This window comes from Chanos chanos, chromosome 5 (genome assembly GCF_902362185.1).
Source record: "Chanos chanos chromosome 5, fChaCha1.1, whole genome shotgun sequence".
Lineage (NCBI taxonomy): Eukaryota > Metazoa > Chordata > Actinopteri > Gonorynchiformes > Chanidae > Chanos > Chanos chanos.
Window position 1 is genome coordinate 17,615,331 of NC_044499.1, and position 17,221 is coordinate 17,632,551.

At 38.6% G+C, this 17,221-nt stretch overlaps 2 protein-coding genes across 3 annotated transcripts; one reads left to right on the top strand and one right to left on the bottom strand.

Moving 5' to 3' along the window:
• The first annotated feature begins 1,723 nt into the window (after positions 1-1,723).
• On the top strand, positions 1,724-9,670 carry abcd3b (ATP-binding cassette, sub-family D (ALD), member 3b). 2 transcript variants are annotated; one of them, XM_030775243.1, is made up of 23 exons: positions 1,724-1,836; positions 2,145-2,184; positions 2,363-2,461; positions 2,675-2,763; positions 3,223-3,292; positions 3,604-3,701; positions 4,008-4,131; positions 4,311-4,367; positions 4,493-4,635; positions 4,729-4,798; positions 4,908-4,977; positions 5,143-5,240; positions 6,519-6,610; positions 6,787-6,878; positions 7,046-7,118; positions 7,262-7,325; positions 7,748-7,825; positions 7,921-7,986; positions 8,116-8,205; positions 8,676-8,795; positions 9,024-9,128; positions 9,360-9,416; positions 9,593-9,670. In XM_030775243.1, the coding sequence occupies exons 1-23, from the start codon at positions 1,724-1,726 to the stop codon at positions 9,668-9,670; spliced, it is 1,986 nt and encodes a 661-aa protein (XP_030631103.1). The 2 variants fall into 2 exon arrangements, with proteins under 2 accessions (XP_030631103.1, XP_030631104.1); XM_030775244.1 differs by having other exon boundaries at positions 1,724-1,833; positions 2,148-2,184.
• Positions 9,671-11,324: 1,654 nt separating this feature from the next.
• f3b (coagulation factor III, tissue factor b) lies at positions 11,325-14,076 on the bottom strand. The gene is made up of 6 exons (XM_030774719.1): positions 14,007-14,076; positions 13,571-13,685; positions 12,969-13,162; positions 12,682-12,863; positions 12,143-12,311; positions 11,325-11,547 (listed from the first exon to the last, which is right to left on the bottom strand). Exons 1-6 carry the CDS (start codon positions 14,074-14,076, stop codon positions 11,405-11,407), a joined length of 873 nt encoding a protein of 290 aa, XP_030630579.1. The 3' UTR covers positions 11,325-11,404.
• Between the last annotated feature and the right edge of the window lie 3,145 nt (positions 14,077-17,221).

Consider the following 17,221-nt stretch of genomic DNA (forward strand, 5'->3'; position numbering starts at 1 on the left):
TCATAGTTCAGTAGAATGTAGTACAACAGAAAATGAAACATCATCAACCACTAAAAGTAACTACGTTAGCTGTTTCTCGTTCCAACAGATAAAGAATGCAAAAGATGCGCCGATCTTTATCATTGTACAGGAAACTCATCTCATTCTTTGCCTAAGCAAACTAGACGAACAACATAATTAAAAATACTAAAATTACAAAGAAAACAAACAACGTTACGATTTAAACATTTTCCTGTCACCTACCAGAACACACAATGTTTACAGCCAGTGTTTACAGAGGAGCTTAAATGAACGGACTGAAATGACAAGCTTGACATTCACAGAACTGAAGGGTCCACTTTTAATGTTAGTTTTCATGTTTCGGTTAAAAAGCATCAGACGTCGTAGACAGCTAGCTTAATGAACTTTACCTAAGTATTGACTATCCAAAGAAGCTAAAATGATCTCGTTAGCGAGTTAGCGTTATTTAAGTTACACTAACATGACATGTCAAGAGTCATTGGTTCGGACATTCGGCAGATTTCGAAGGCATTTAGATAGAAATACTCACTTAAATATTTGTTACTCTGCATTGTACTCTAACATATCGATAGAACATCCCAAATATATTCCACAGAATCATGACTTCATCTGGCTCACAGGTAGGACACACATCCATTTCAGTGAACGGACACAAGTGTAATCGCGAGTACAGTCAAAAGAAGTTTTCTTTTACGAGTGCCAAATTCTTGTCACGTGACTTCTGATGAACCTCGTCATTGGTCAACTATGTGAGTCAGGACACTCCGTTTGTTTTCTATACAAGTCGAAAAAACAGGTGTTGAGTGGCGTACTGGCTCCGGGCACTAGTCTGTGTTCCCATTTATGCTTTACAACAAAACGTAGCACAGAGAAGGTCTACTCTAACGAAACTGATTCGTATAAAAAGTGAAGAGAGGCGTGGAGGCGGAGGAGGGCGTAAAAGATGGAGAGAGGGGCGTGAAAAGCGGAGAAGATTAAAGACATGACAGTTCGTGGAAATATTGTCTCTCTATCTATCTATCTATCTATCTATCTATCTATCTATCTATGCGTTGTAACAGAAAATAACGAGAACAATATAATGCTGGGAAAACCACCACATCAAATGTCACGAATTTGTACACCAAATAATAAACTAATCATCCGTGGGGTAAAACCACTAATACGCAAGTTACGGACTTGCTTTAGTCTATGAATCTCTACCCTGGCTATCATCAATTCATGCCAAATCATACACGTACAAAAACTATTTTCATGGAGTTCACTCAGTGCTGACGTTCTGAGAGCATCTTGTGGCGTTAAACAGCATTGCATCTCTCTCTCTCTCTCTCTCTCTCTCTCTCTCTCTCACTCACTCACTCACACTCTCTCTCTCTCTCTCTCTCTCTCTCTCTCTCTCTCTCTCTCTCTCTCTCCCCATCTCTCGCTGGCCAATGCATAGCCTGTAGATGTTTTTTTCTTGAAAGCCTTAATTCCCATCTGCGTGTTCACTGAAGTAATCCTAATAGGGCCATATGAAGGATACATAATGCCCTGCTATGTTAATTCATGCGGAATGAGAGGGGGAAAACACATGATGTTTCATCATGTTTGAACTAAATCATAGCTCAGACAATAGGAACTGAAGACGGTACACTTTTTGCATTCCACTCCCATAGTGCTCCTCGTGCTTCCTGATTACCTGATTGGTGTTATTGTAAAGATGGCGGCCGTCAGTAAGTATCTGACAGCCAAAAATTCATCAGTGGCAGGTGCTATAGTATTTGCTTTGTACCTGCTGAAGCAACGACGATGTTTCTCAAAACTGAACGGGTAGGATAACATATTTTTGACGATTAATGTCATTTTATTCAGCAAGAGTGTTGTGAAACTCTTCACTGTCATTTATACCCTCTCACATCACTGACAGCCAAGTGCGAGCTAGCCGCACGCGATAAGGAACTGATGTGGTGTTCGGGGGCTAAGATGCTTTGCTAGCAGCTTGATATGCCTAATATCATTATTTGATAGCGGTTTTCAAATTCGAACAATAGATGTTTTCAGATTCATTACTCATTTTATTAATGTTCATCAAAGGTACTCAGCAGTGCGCAAATCTAATCATATGTCCCTGTTTGTCTCGTCAGGTGGAAGAAATCATCAGAACCACGATTGGACAGTCATGTAAGGACGTCTTACTATTTTGTGTGACATTAGAAAAGTAAAGCATGTAAAGTTTAAAATAATTGAAACACATTCGTACGAGAATATTTAAAAGGAAAAACATATCAAAAGCATGTTTCTTGAAATGTGTTTTATGGTATTCTTTGTATTTAACCTCTGAAATGTCTAATATGTATAGAAGAATGGAAAGAAGGACAAGACCACGGTGGACAAGGTGTTTCTCAGCCGTGTTGGTCACATCTTGAAAATCATGGTACCACAAATATTCTGCAAAGAGGTTGGCTGACTTCATTGTCATCTGTTCTACTGTCGTTTTTTGTTGTCTGCTGTTCTGATTCCTCTAAGGAACTTCTTGAATTGGTTTATAGCAGGTAGAGGAAAAGTTTAGACAGGATCCAAATCAAAACACTATACTTAACATCAGTTTTAACTGTTATTAAAGACTTAAGACCTTTCTTTCTGTGTTTTTTTTTTCTCTCATATCTTTTAGTCAGGATACATGCTTCTCATTGCAGCTATGCTTGTAGCTCGCACTTACTGTGATGTGTGGATGATTCATAATGGAACCATGATTGAGAGGTAAGCCTACCCTCACTATCTTACTTACTGACCTGGCTTTACTAACTAATCCGAAAGTGTTTAATAGCGATAAGAGTAACGCTTCTCTGAATACGTTGTGACTGAATCTAATGCTGAGCATTCTTTTTTGCTTGTGCAGACTAAACTGAATCTCTGAAACCTCCTACATCTAAACCGTAAAACCATAAGTGTAGTGTGAATTGCTTGCCATTTTGTTATCTTTGGCTGCTCAGTTTAGCTCTTAGTAGTGTAGCTTTCCACCAGTTAGGGTGGGCAGTGGTGATCCCTTACATCATTCTGGCTGAACATGCTGGATTGGTTAGGTGCAGTCAGTCCTGTTTTTCCTGTCCATCTGCTGACTTCAAGGAAAGAAGTGGCAATTTTAAAATGGTGGTGCTGTGTTTATTTGTATGTGCGTGCGTGCGTGTGTGTATGCTTTGTGCATGTTGTGGTTTGCAGTGCAATTATTGGACGCTCAACAAGAGCCTTCAAGCAGTACTTATTCAGCTTTATCACTATCATGCCGTTTGTAAGTGCACTTTTTTTTTTTTTTTTTACCAGTGTTTTCCCTATGCCCATCTCACAATGTATATCAAATACTCTGTATAAGATGTTAGAAATATTCTATATTTTTGTCACAAAAAATTACAGAACTTTCTTCACAACAGTTAGACTCGATCATAGGAAAAGTGACAAAATCTGTATAAATTAGTATAAATTTATACTTGGTCTAGTACTTTAATCCTGTTGACTCTTGGGGTTATTATTTGTTCTCAGACAATGTATTGCTTCTCACATGTATGTGAATTAAAAACCTTTTTTTTTTCTTTGTCCCATCAGATATCCCTGGTTAATAACACTCTAAAGCTGGGCTTGAATGAACTGAAGCTCTGCTTTCGTGTGAGACTCACTCAGCATCTTTACAATGACTACTTGAAGTAAGGATATCATTACCATATTCATGTGTCATTTTTCACTTGCCACATTAAGCTTTTCTCAATGTCCAATATTTATGAAATCTCTTTATGGTATATTGTCTTTCCATTACTGAATATCTGCCTATCATACTCTCTGTCCCACTCAAATGCTGCTCTGTGATTCCTGAATTAAAATTATCCTACAAAGTAGAAAATGTGCTTCAATATAGTGTTCTTTTTACTAAGAAATACAGGAATATGAAAAACAACAGTATCAGTGGTGTGTACCAAAAGGAGTTACTTATTTCATTGTATTTTGGCCCTTAGGGGTTTTACTTTCTACAAAATGGGTAACCTGGACAACCGCATTGCCAACCCTGACCAGCTGCTGACCCAGGATGTGGAGAAGTTCTGTAACAGTGTTGTGGACCTCTATTCCAACCTCAGCAAGGTAACATACTCCCCAGGAGTGTATTCAAGAAAACTATTTTTGAACATGTGCAAAACATAGTATTTACAAAACAAAAATACTCTACATCAGGTACTCATTTGTCTAAAAAAGTCTATATGTATAATACTTGCACAGTGATTTAAGTTCCCAGTGTGGTTATGGATTTCCTCTCTCCGCAGCCTCTCCTGGACATTTTGATTTACTTACTCAAGCTGTCTTCTAACATGGGTGCTGGGGTAGGTCTCTGACTCTGCTAGAGAACACTGATTGGATCGGACATATGTCTGCCTCAGGCTATGTATTGGTTTTTTTTTTCTGTGGTTGTAATTCTGAATGGTGAAGGTTGATTCGTCTTCTGCAGGGTCCTGTTAGTCTGCTGACGTACCTGCTCTTCTCTGGTCTCCTGCTCACACACTTACGCAAGCCCATCAGCAAGATGACTGTCACGGAGCAGACATATGAAGGGGAATACAGATATGTCAACGCTCGCCTCATTACCAACAGGTACAGCAGATATCCTTACCTTTCCCTCTTTCTCTCACTTTGTATCTTTTCAACGGGAAACTCATTTTGTTTCTGTGTACACTGAGGTTACAGTGAAGAGATTGCTTTCTACAATGGGAACAAGAGAGAGAAGCAGACCATCCAGAAAACCTTCCAGAAACTGGTGTGTACACCATGTTCACATACACACACACACACACACACACACATACTGTAGTGCTGTCCTTCTGCTTCCTGCCTTTTTAGCTCTTTTCTCTCTCTTTTCCCCTCAGGTTGATCATTTGTACAACTTCATTTTTTTCCGTTTTTCAATGGGAGTGATGGACAGCATCATTGCCAAATGTAAGAAGTTTGAATGATAATTATTCAGTTTGGGGTTTTTTTCCTTAGGTTTTTTATTTTGGATAATCAAATAATGGTCCAGCATGAGGTAATGTATTGATTTCCAGAGTATAAAGATAAAATCAAGTTTCAGGTTGATATATGATTCATTAAAATATTCCACAGATATTGCCATGGTGGTTGGATATCTGGTAATCAGCCGACCGTTCTTGGATCACTCAAACAAGCGACACCTTAACAGCACACACTCAGAACTTCGCGAGGTGAGAGTCTAGACAAAGGTGGTAATAAAGAGAATTTATGTAACTGTGTAAGATGAACAGCATAGGCGGGACACAGTGGGCTTGTGCCACCTACGGCACAGTATGTGCCATAGGTGGCATCACAGGTTCAGATCCCAGCAGGTATCACAGGGCGGGTCAGGCATCACAAACAACAGAGCTGAGCATCTTCTGGAAGATTTAGACAGGGACTCCCACTGGTATTGCACTTCACTGACTCCTGGTGTTGATGAAAACACTGGTACAGTTTCTGATAAATCTAGGGAATAGTGTGCGTTGCAGGAATCAGAGGATACCCTTGTGTCCTAATGTAGGTGGCCATACCATGATAGGGATTTAAAATAGTACAGGGTATAGGTGAGTCCAGGCAGTTGATGGAAACAGGAGTGATTAAAAAAAACATCCGTGAGAGAGATGATTTTCCAGTCGTAGATGATTTTAAATGGATAGGCTGCCAAAACTGAAGTTACAATATTATTTTTGTTTTGAAACAGACACCCGTGTCCATGAAGAGCCTTATTTTGTTTACTTTGTGTGTGTGTGTGTTCTTTAGAGAGTTGGCTGTCACTGAGGTTTGAAGTATCCTCAAACATTTGGTGCAGCACAGTCCAAGTGTTATGTAGTCATCTAATTACACAGAGAGTTCAGTGAGGTAAATAAAGGTCAAGATGTCTATGCTTGTTTAGTGTAAACAGAGATGGAATGATGTTTCAGGAAACTCCTGCAGAGTACTTTCACAGGCATGACACCTCATTCATTGGCTGGCTCAACAAAAAAGTCCAAATTGAATTATTTGCTCAGCTAATGAATACATTGAATGACATTTAAAACTTTATAAGATGTCTGGTGTTGTTGAAAGTTCTGATTCATTTTAATCCCACTTTGGAGTCCTCTGTTTTGTTTAGTTTTGGGGGGGGTTTTTTGTTCCCTGTCACTCCCACGGATTTTAAACAACCTCACAGCTTTAGCAATAGCAAAGTCATCACAGAGGACTTTGGATATGGAGCCACAAAAAAAAAAAAAGGTTTACAACAAACATAGTTTTGAATGAAACAAAAAAAACTTTAGACTCATTCATGTTGTGATGTCCATTTAAAACACACACTAAAATGTTGCCTCCTTGCCTCTCAGAGAGTGAGGGCCTAGCTGTTCCCCCAGGCACACTCTGGTTTTATGTCTCAGTTCTGTTGTTTTGTAAGTGAGGACAAAGAGTCCTATTAAGTTCGTAGTCCCATTGCATTGTAATCTTGTTATTTTTAGGACTATTACCAGACTGGACGTATGTTGATGAGCTTGGCCACGGCTCTGGGCAGAGTGGTCTTGGCAGGCAGAGAGTTGAGCAGGTTGTCTGGGTGAGCGCTCTTTTTTTTTTTTTTTTCTTTAAATGCTCGACTCATTCTCTATACATCCCCATTCCATCCATCCTTTCTTCCCTTCCGTCAACCCTCTGGCCTTTCCTCCATCATTTCATTTCATTGCTCACCTCAGTTGGAGTTTCTCAATACTTGACCCTGAATGGTTCCGTCAGGTTCACAGCGCGGATCACTGAGATCCAGACGGTTCTGAAGGAGCTCAACGCTGGCAAATACGAGCGCACCATGGTGACGCATCCGTCCAAAGGTAGCAGACACGCATTTTCAACGGTTCTCTTTCTTTACGTGTTAAATGAGCTGTTACAGTTTGATCATATGTCAATCTCTGGGATCACCTAGAATCATAACCTCTTAAAAGCTCAACGCGAGTAAGACGCGTTTAATATTGTGGTCTTTTTTTTCCCCATTTTCCAGAGACGAAGATGACAGAAAAAATTCCTCTGGTCCCTGGGAGTGGAGAAATTGTCTTTGCAGATAATATCATCAAGTAAGTAACCAACACTATAAAAGTATGCATCACCATATTTTTTTTTTTGCTCTTTCTGTGGGCTCAGTTGGCCTAATAAGACTGAGAGCATTGTGTGCATATTAGATAAAACATGATTTTTCAAAATGTGTTTTTTGTTACAGGTTTGAGCATATTCCATTAGCCACACCCAATGGAGACATCCTTATCAGAGACTTGACCTTTGAGGTGAATTTTTACTTATCATTTTCATTGTCAAAAGGCAGCTCTGCCATTCTTTCATTTTTCAGACAAGGACAGCTCTATGCATGTGATTGCAAGTGATCGAGTCTTTTGAGGCATGAGTTTGAGTTTATGATGCCTGTATTTGAACAGTGCTTTCATTCCCAAATGGTTTAGTCAGTTACGTATGAAACCATGTCACACCCTCATCTGTGAAACACCCTGAACACCACTGTGGGAAAATGGATAATTGGCAAACATTTCCATTTCCTAATTACATGTCAGAGCTTTAGCAGACTGTAATGGTTGTGATGTTCTGTTTTCTTTTTTCTAAACGAGGTAGTACTTTCATATTGTATGTTGTTGTCCACGTGTTGATTAAATAGTCTAGCAAGTCAGCGTCTCTCTTTGCTTTTTCTCATTCCCAGGTGACATCTGGAACTAATGTACTTGTTTGTGGGCCCAACGGATGTGGAAAGAGCTCACTCTTTCGTGTCCTGGGAGAGGTCAGTGGAATCATAAACTGTGACATTTTACCTTAGGTATTTATACTTTGCTTTTGATTAATGGCTCAGTTCTCATTAACCTATCCATCTCGTAGCTTTGGCCAGTCTTTGGGGGACAGCTTACCAAACCACACAGAGGGAAACTATTCTATGTGCCTCAGGTAATCCTGTCTCTGTTTGAAACCGTCATCACAGACATCTCTGACAAAGCTGTTGCCAATTAGACATGCTTGAATATGTGATTGTTTATCATGGTTATATGATGTACGTTACATATGTGTTGTAAACAGAGGCCGTACATGACTCTGGGTTCTCTGAGAGACCAGGTGATTTATCCTGACACACACGATGACCAGAAGAGGAAAGGAACCTCTGATCGGGTAGAGAAAAAGGCTCTAATATTTCATGTGAAACCATTTTAGATTTGTTGCATCTCATATGTAGTCTCAAGCTAAAGTTAAGGTAACTTATCTATTTATAGCCTATATTTCGGGTCATTCTCAACATTAGCTTTCAAAGTTCGTCTGAAATATGTATTATTTTACAGACCACAAGGCTTCCATTATGGAGACAAACTTCCTCAATATTCAGTTCTAATGCACTATGGCATTTGTTCTTCAGACAGAACATGTTGGGCAAAACTGCTTTGTTCTCACCCAGCAAGGCCCAGATATCTGAGGCTTTTTGCTCTGAAACACCATGCTATATTTAATGAACTTTGAGAACTGAGGCCCTGAAATGTATACATCTTAATTCATATTCTTAATTCATATTAGTTTGCTGTGTGAGCAGTCAGCAGGATAGGACAGTCCTACTCTGCGTAATCTGACGTACCTTTTACACTGGACAGATACTGAAGGAATACTTGGACAATGTCCAACTGGGACACATTCTGGACAGGGAGGGAAGCTGGGACAGCGTGCAGGACTGGATGGATGTTCTCAGCGGAGGAGAGAAACAAAGGATGGCGGTAAGTTCTGTCTTTGTTTCACTAAACTGATGATAATGAAAAAGATATTTTTTCTAGCAAGAAACTTTGTTTCCGTTATGCTTTTGAGTGCATGCAAAATAATCCAGAGGTATTGCCATAGCAAGATATGGATCACATTATGTATTTCTGGCTAAGTTGAATAAGTCCGTTTTTATTTCAGTATGAAAAGACTCACCTCGTGCTGACTTCTGTTATGTCGTTGTTCAGATGGCTCGCCTGTTCTATCACAAGCCCCAGTTTGCAATTCTGGACGAGTGCACGAGTGCTGTGAGCGTTGACGTGGAGGATTACATCTATAGCCACTGCAGGAAGGTAACTGTGTTTCTCCATTCACTCACCCGTGGATCTTAGACACACAATACACTGAAATCCGTGGAAAATAACAGTGTGTCTCCATGATGTTTACGTGTAAATTAAGTAAATGAAATAACTGTGTTTGTGAAATACTGACAGGTTAATATGGTGTAATATGAAATGCTGGAGTCAAAATACACTCACCCCAGAGCTTTGACAGGCCCACCGTTTCTTTCCTTTTTCTTTCAGGTTGGCATCACACTCTTCACGGTTTCTCACAGAAAGTCCTTATGGAAACACCACCAGGTAGGCACTCTGACCTGTTTCTTAGCATATTTTAAAAGGAAGAGAAAGGAGAGCAGTTCATTTGTTAGGCTACAGAGACCATATGATTCAGTCCTTGTAAGAAATGCTGGTTTCTAAGTGTTTCACCTCAACACTGTTCATTTAACCAGGTGCACTCTTTTTTAAATTCATTCCAGTTCTATTTGCACATGGATGGCAGGGGAAACTTTGAGTTCAAGCCCATAACCAAGGACACGGTGGAGTTTGGCTCTTAAAGGTGACCTGTGTGTCCATCATGCCTGGATGAAGGCCCAAGTAATTCTGTCCAACTAGCAAATTAAATGACCTAATGCAGGAATGCATAACTGTGGGAAACAGATCCGTTTTCTCTGACTTTGGGAAGTATTTCACTTTTGAGGACTTTTTATCTCTCAAAGAGAGATTCATCAAAAGATTTTTAAAAACAATGGAATGAGGTCATTTTTCCTCAGTGTACTCTAGCGTTTTTCAGTATGTTACGTTTTGCTTTCATGTTCGAATTTTATTATGATTCTCATATTTATCTGGAGTGGATTTACATCTGTAAATCTTGAATGTTACCCTACAGAACGTGGAGTGCCTTAGTCAATGAACTGTGATTTCACTACTCTGTTGACAAAGTGGACGTTATTCTTTTCCAAAGGAAGTACTGTCTGATATCACCTCATTAATGGGTTAATTATAACTCTGTTTTTTTCTGTTGTGTATTTTAAAGTTTTGCTGTTTGTATATTTGTGGGGAAGTTATAGTAAATGCATATTTAAGGGAAGAAATAAGTGTCAAGCAAAGTAGTTAATGGTTCTGAATATTTATATTAGTTATTGAAAACATGTTAATATATTTTCAAATTGTCCTTTTGCCTGTCTTTTTATCCGTTCGTATTATGAATAGAAGGAACAATTCACCCTCTTAAGTGTCACTGTTTTCATTTCTCACATACAGAGTTCAAAGGAGTTTTGGGGTTTTTTTCCTGTATAAATGAAGACAGCCAGTGTGCTTTCAGACTACTTTGAAATGACTTGAAATTTGGATTGCCCCGTATCTTAGCTGTTGTAATGAAAAGAAGTAGTTAACTAGAACTAGATTAATTTGCTTTCTCTGGTAAGTAGATTTTATATTTTATGCTCGGTTTCTCTCAATACTGTAAAACCCTCTTCAGTCTTGCAGGTGGCACCATACAACCACATTTCATCTGATTTGGTTATTATTTTATTTTCTTAGAAAGAAGTTTGTCAGAAACATCCCTTTCATGACAACCATAAAAATCTGTTGCAGATTTTGTATTTACATCAGAAGAATTGTTGAGGCAATATAAATTTATATGCCAGCTCTATAATGGCTTTTAAGGTTTGCAGTAAATATGAATTCAATTAAAGCTTCACAATATAAGATACAATGTTTTATTTAGTTATTTTGACTGAACAGTATCACTGGAAAAATAGATAATTTTATGCAAATAATGAACAATAAGAGAATGCAATAGATTTCTCTCAGTGGTGTATTCAATAAATATTTAGCATAAATAAGCAGATATATCTCTTAAAATAAATAGAACAAGGGACAAACTAAGTACAAAACTAAAGTATTTCTATACAGTATAAAATGAACATTTTCAAAATCTTAATGTACAAAAAAAATACTTAAATAAAACACAATACCATGTACTACTTCCTCACATCAACAGTATATAACTGAATATGGAAAGTGTTCAGTGGTCAGAACCATTTCAAACTGATGCTCTTTAAATTGTCTGATTATTTACAAAGACAAAATTCAGATATGTGTGACATACCTAAAATATTAAGTGTTTCACAGAAACCACTGTAGTGCAGGTTTTTTTTTTCCTGTTCACAGGAAGATAAAAAACAAACCCCAGTCTATTCCCCACCAGAAAAAGGATGGTTACGGTCCAGCCGTACCACGAGAGCCCCAGTCGGCCACTTGAAAAGCATTTAGCTGTTATCTTCCCTCTACACCTCAGAAGCAGTTTCATTCTTTTCCAGCTTTTTCTCTGCCTCTCCTCGTTTACAGCATGCCACCACCAATGCAATGACAGAGAAGAGAAAGGCCAGAGTAATAACGATGCCACCGATGATCACGCTCAGGTCGTACTCTGAAAGGAAATGGAACGGGAAATAAAGCTGTTATTAGCGAAAGTGATTTACGAGCGGGGGAGAAAAAAAAAAAGTCCCCGCCCCACCTCGATAAGAAAGCAAATTCAGCCATTTTGTGTGACGTGCGGATGTTCTGCACGTCCGTTATTTCCTCATCATGAAAATTCTCAATTGCTTAATCCCCTGGCATGATCAGAATCAGAAAGTGAAAGTGTCTGAGTACGATGCTGAGTGCTTTATGAGAATGTGGTGGGCCTGTGGGATAAGACCTTAAAATTGCCTCAACTTCTGTGAACAGATTTGGGGAATTCAGCACAGCTGTCTCCACAGAATTCTCAAGAGTTCCTGTGACTCACGGTTGATTCCCTAAATACTCCCCCACTTGGCCACAATCTGACCTTAATTCATCCCTAACAACAACTGTGTTTGTCCATAACACTGTTCACTTGTTAAATAAAATACAAGAGAATGCCTGACTCTTGTAGGTCTAACTGCACACAAAACAAATCAAGCTGAATTTACTTTACTTACTATTTAGTTGAGGCAGAAAATGGAGGAAAAAACTGTAGGTAAAGGAAAAAGACTAAGACTTACCGTCAAAAAAGAACTTGTCTTTTCCTTTGGAGCACTTGGGCAAGCTCCATTCTCCAAGCCTCTTGGCTGTCGTCCGTGTGGGGATGTATGCTGCAATGCTGAAGCAATAACTCTCGTCTTTATCCAATCCACTTAACTCCAGCTCACTGAGATCTGAAATGGTCTCTTTCTGTGTATACAGAAAAAAGTTCGCTCATTAGAGGACTTAACAAAGTGCTTGTAATACGTCTTGAGCCATTCATTGCCATTCACTCAAAATGCATCAAACCACTATTCATTTAAAAGCTACAGAGATGTAAACGTTTGTGTACTTAAAGCTTGCAGTGATAATTGTGACTGTATAAAACTTTATTTAAACATCTATTCTACATCAATTTCAACAACTGGAAATCCCAAACTGATCCATTTCAGCATCTGGGATCATGTTACATTATTTAATATCAGTGCAAAATAGAAATATACATATTAGAAACATATACATTGTTATAATTCATCTGCCTCTTGAAAGGAGCCATGCTCTTTAATGAGTCTCATCTCACCTTGCCGGTGCTCCCGGCTTTGTTGTAAGCTACTTTGTACTTCAGGTCTGTCATAAAGATTTCACGGATGTTCAGAGGTCTTCCATCCTTGTATAGAGCTGTGGGAGGATCCTGGATAACCAACCTAATCTTTGTTTTGTCTTCACCAACTTCAATCTTAAAATCAGCTCGTCCAATCAAAGCTGTGAAGGAAAAAAAGATTTTTGAGGTTAGCTGTAGTCATAAAATGTCGATTTTAACTGCATATCAGTAGGTTTGAAGATTGAACTATGGACATGAATGCTTACTGTCATTGTAAGGGCAGAACATCTCTGATCGTTTGTAGAGAGGTTCTATCAGGTCCATGTCGGTGCCAGGCAGGGGTTCTGTGATGACCTCAGCAAAGTGAGAACTTTTCAGTTCAGTCAGCTCATTAGTGAGGTCGCACACTGTCTCTGTGGTTCTAATACAGTGTGGGTTCCTCATTCTGTCCCCATTAAATCTGCAGAGAAATGTCAAATATGATGGTTAAGAAGACTCTTGTTTGAGTTTTTGGGTGAAGCCTCTGCGAGATATTCGCCCACAGCTTAGAACAAAACGTCGAATTATCATTATCGTGAATACTGGTCGTCTCTTAATAGTCGTCTTTTGCCAAAGCTACGGTAAGACTTCAGTTGATGTAGAAAATCTAATAAAGTTGTCTTTTGCCACAGCTGATATAAGACTTCATTTGATGCAGAAATTGTATTTTTGTAAGAAAGCAACTCAGCAAAGACAGCATATAACGTGATACTGGGAGTGTAAGATAGCTTCGTTTTTGGTATGTAACGATTATAATAATTTAACGGTAACATTTTGTTAAGGGATTTGCGTAAACTTAAAACGTTAGAGGTGGGCATACAGCACTTGCCTTGCGAATTCAACAGTATAAGTGTGGTTCACAGGTTTGGGTCCCCACGTTAACACTGTCTTGAAATTGTAAGACCTCCAAGTGATATCTTCAGCTCTGGGCAACTGGTCCACACCTGTTGTTGATGGAGAAAGTGGAAAAACTGAGTGAATCTGCAATGTGCAGGGTATAAGGCTGCATAAATGTTAAATTAGCGATGGATTAAGTTAATCGACAAAGTAGTTGCTGTCTTAGTCCTTTAGGAAAATAAGGAAAAAATTAAGATAAGTGAACTAAATAGCTTGGGTCAAACATGGTACCATATAGTATGGCAGGGGATTTCAAGGACAGATTTGACGGAGGCTTTCTGTTAAAAGGCGCGCGTAGTCACTGGTCTATACACTTAAGGTATGACAATTAAAAGCAATTTTTAAAAAAAGATATGTATTTCACCTACCCAAAGAACCATCGATGACAGTGAACGCAAGAGAAACTAATAAAAGTGCGGAGTAAACAAAGATCTTCATGTCCATTAAAGTACGTTGTATTGCCAAATATTATATTCCAAATCCAGTGAATATCTCTGAGCCAACAAATGCTCTGCAAGTTCCAAGTCTCTTCAGCCTACGTGAGACAGAAAACAATTAAGTGAGCGAGAGATTTTCTGCTATTTATAGGTTTAAGAGTCACTGATCAGGACCCCAACATTTTTTCATTAGTCAGTCCCCCTTTTCTCCACACTATCGTTTTGTCATTGGCTGAGCACGCTGTCGTATATTATGGCCGACGCAGTCTGACTAAATATGGTCATCCGGAGACTATTCTCTCGTCTAAGAGCGTCTAGACAAAAACGGAAAGAGAATATAAGGCTTGACTAGAATTCCATTCCCCGTGTGGTAATGTGTTAAAAGTGTGCCATAAAAAGTAATATGATGTTGTATAGCTTGTGTAAAATGGTAACGCACACTATACAATTACGTATGGAGATTTCATATTCATTCCCATAAGTTTTCATTCCCATAGAGAAAAACATTAAAATACACAGCGTGAACATATGTGTGTGGTGGCAAGATGTCATGATTACCCTGAAAAGGTAGCATTAAGATTTGCCATGGCAAATCATAGCTGAGGACTACTGGAAACAGGTTATACCAGGGAACCCAACCCAACAGTATGCCCACCTGACTCCACACAACAGTAAAATATCCAGCTGATTGATCAATTATCATCAAGATCAAATCAAAGAATTACAGCTCAATAAGTAGAGACAGCTTATGGAGACACACACGCACACACAGACTGTATAATATGGGTTTTCTCCCAAAATGAATGAGGGAACTTTGACAGACGACCACATATAAATTATAAGGCCAAAAAAAAGTGTGTGTGTGTGTGTGTGTGTGTGTGTGTGTGTGTGTGTGTGTGTGTGTGAGCATACGTATACTGTTACCTTTCTGGGGACCGGTAAACCCCCGGAAAGATAGCATAATCTGACAAAAGTCCTGGTGGGGACCAAAATGCTGGTCCCCCACAAGGAGAACAATGTTTTTCTATACTATATTGTTGTTACTGATGAAACAAAGAGTGTCTAAACATTTCTTTGATTGAGGTTAAAGTTAGGGTTAGGGTTAGGGATAGGTTAGTATTCTTTAGTTACAGGATAATGTTCTTATAATATGAGAATAATATGAGGATAATATGAGTACAAACTTGTGTGTGTGTGTGTGTGTGTGTGTGTGTGTGTGTGTGTGGGTGTGTGTGTGTGTGTGTGTGTGTGTGTGTGTAATTACTAGTGTAATGAACAGCGTCAAAGGTAACTTCAAGTTTAAAGGACATAGTCAAGGTTGTATCCTGCTAGGAAGAGTCACAAGAGTAACAAAGTGTATTGTTTTTTTTATGTCGTGACCAATTTTTTGGCTGCATAGAGTGCATTATGTTTATGCCAAAGTTGACCAGAGATGAGGGAAGTAATCCCATGGTAGATCAAGCTGTCCAAAAAAGAGACTTTATTCTTTGCTGTAAAACCACAAAATAATAATGGTAAAACTAGACAACACTGACTAGAATGCACTTACAGTTTATTTCATCTAGATCAGAAGTGGGTTTCCAGAGGATTTCTAAAGGACTTCTAGAGGTTTCTGAGGGGAAAACAGGAGTTGCTGCAGCTAGAGGGAGGAGGTAAGGTGATGTGGAAGATGGCCTGTCAGACACATTTTATTGATTCTTAACGTAATCTGGAAATGGCTGCTTGCACAGTAATGTCCAGTAATACTGCATGTAACCCCACCAAACATCAGGGCCAGAGCTGTTCCTGTGGAGAGTGTTGGAATAACCACTACTGGATGGTAACAGAGTTTCACTGAGTATCACCTAATAAAAAAAATAATTTACAACGTTCAGAATATTTATATGAAACAATTCAGATAACGCCAGCCTCCCTCTCTCTCTAAAAGCACAACAGAGAGAAAACATTCATTCTCTACAACATGTCAGCATATTTTTAGAAACTGTGCAAGTGCAAATCTTCTTCCAGATCTCCTGTGAAGGAGATTTCAGAAAAGATCCACAAATGTCCTTTAAAGTAAACTCAAATGTCAGCTACATAAATATTTTTCTCAGAAAAAAACAAAACAAAACAAAACATTGAACTAAGAGTATTTACCATTTCTCCACAGATGTGTTTCTTGTTGAGCTAGGACTTTACATAAACAATGCATTTTTTATGGCTTGATGAGAGCTGTTTCTGGACCGGTGGTAATAGATACAAAAACAATGACAAAGTGACAACTTGACAAAAAAAATCGTTAAAAAAAACCTGAAAGAATATGTTGCAAACAAAATTTGCCATAAAGCTTTTTCTGGAGTGTTCACAAAAACATGAAATCGCTGTCTGTTAAAACAGCCTTGAGTATGCCAAGCTGACTGCAACAAACAACCACTCCCAACCTTTTCTTGCCAGAATGCTGTTACAAAATAGTTGCTTGACAAGAAAACAAACTGGATGAGATAGTTGATATTGGGTAAAAATGGGCGAAAACCTGGACTATTTCAAACTGACAGCTTTTACTAGAATGAAATGAAGTATGAATAGAAATTTCAGAACTCTTGCGATAGCGTGTTGAAATGATACGTGCTAATGAATGATTATCTTAAAACAGTTTCTTGTTACATTGGCTGAGCATGTCTGAAATGGACAAATCTGAGACAAGAAATACACTTCTGGGCTAGTTCTGAAACCCAGTTTTAAAGATTGATTAATTTTTGTATGCTTGTAGGGTACTCTTGGTCAGTCATGAAAATGATGTAAAAATGTTTTTAAAATGTGCTCTGGGTACATGAATTTGCAGACTGTGTATTCAGAAGTTGCATAAACAAATATTTATGAATTTTCACAGGTCTATCTTACTGATATGGTGTCATAATACTTTTGAATCTGCTCAGTAATTTTCCATGAACGTATCACTTGACTGAGCATGCCTCTATGTCATTAAACGTAGCATTGCTGTGTATGTGAGCTGTGCTTTACTTTAACCCAGTGCATCATGTTTTTATTACCTGTAAGCATGCCTGTATTTTTATGCTGAATTACTGTGGAATCAACTTCTTCTTTCTTTATCGTGATTGATCAGTGTTGTTTATTTAGAAAACTAGTTACAGGTATGACAGAGATGC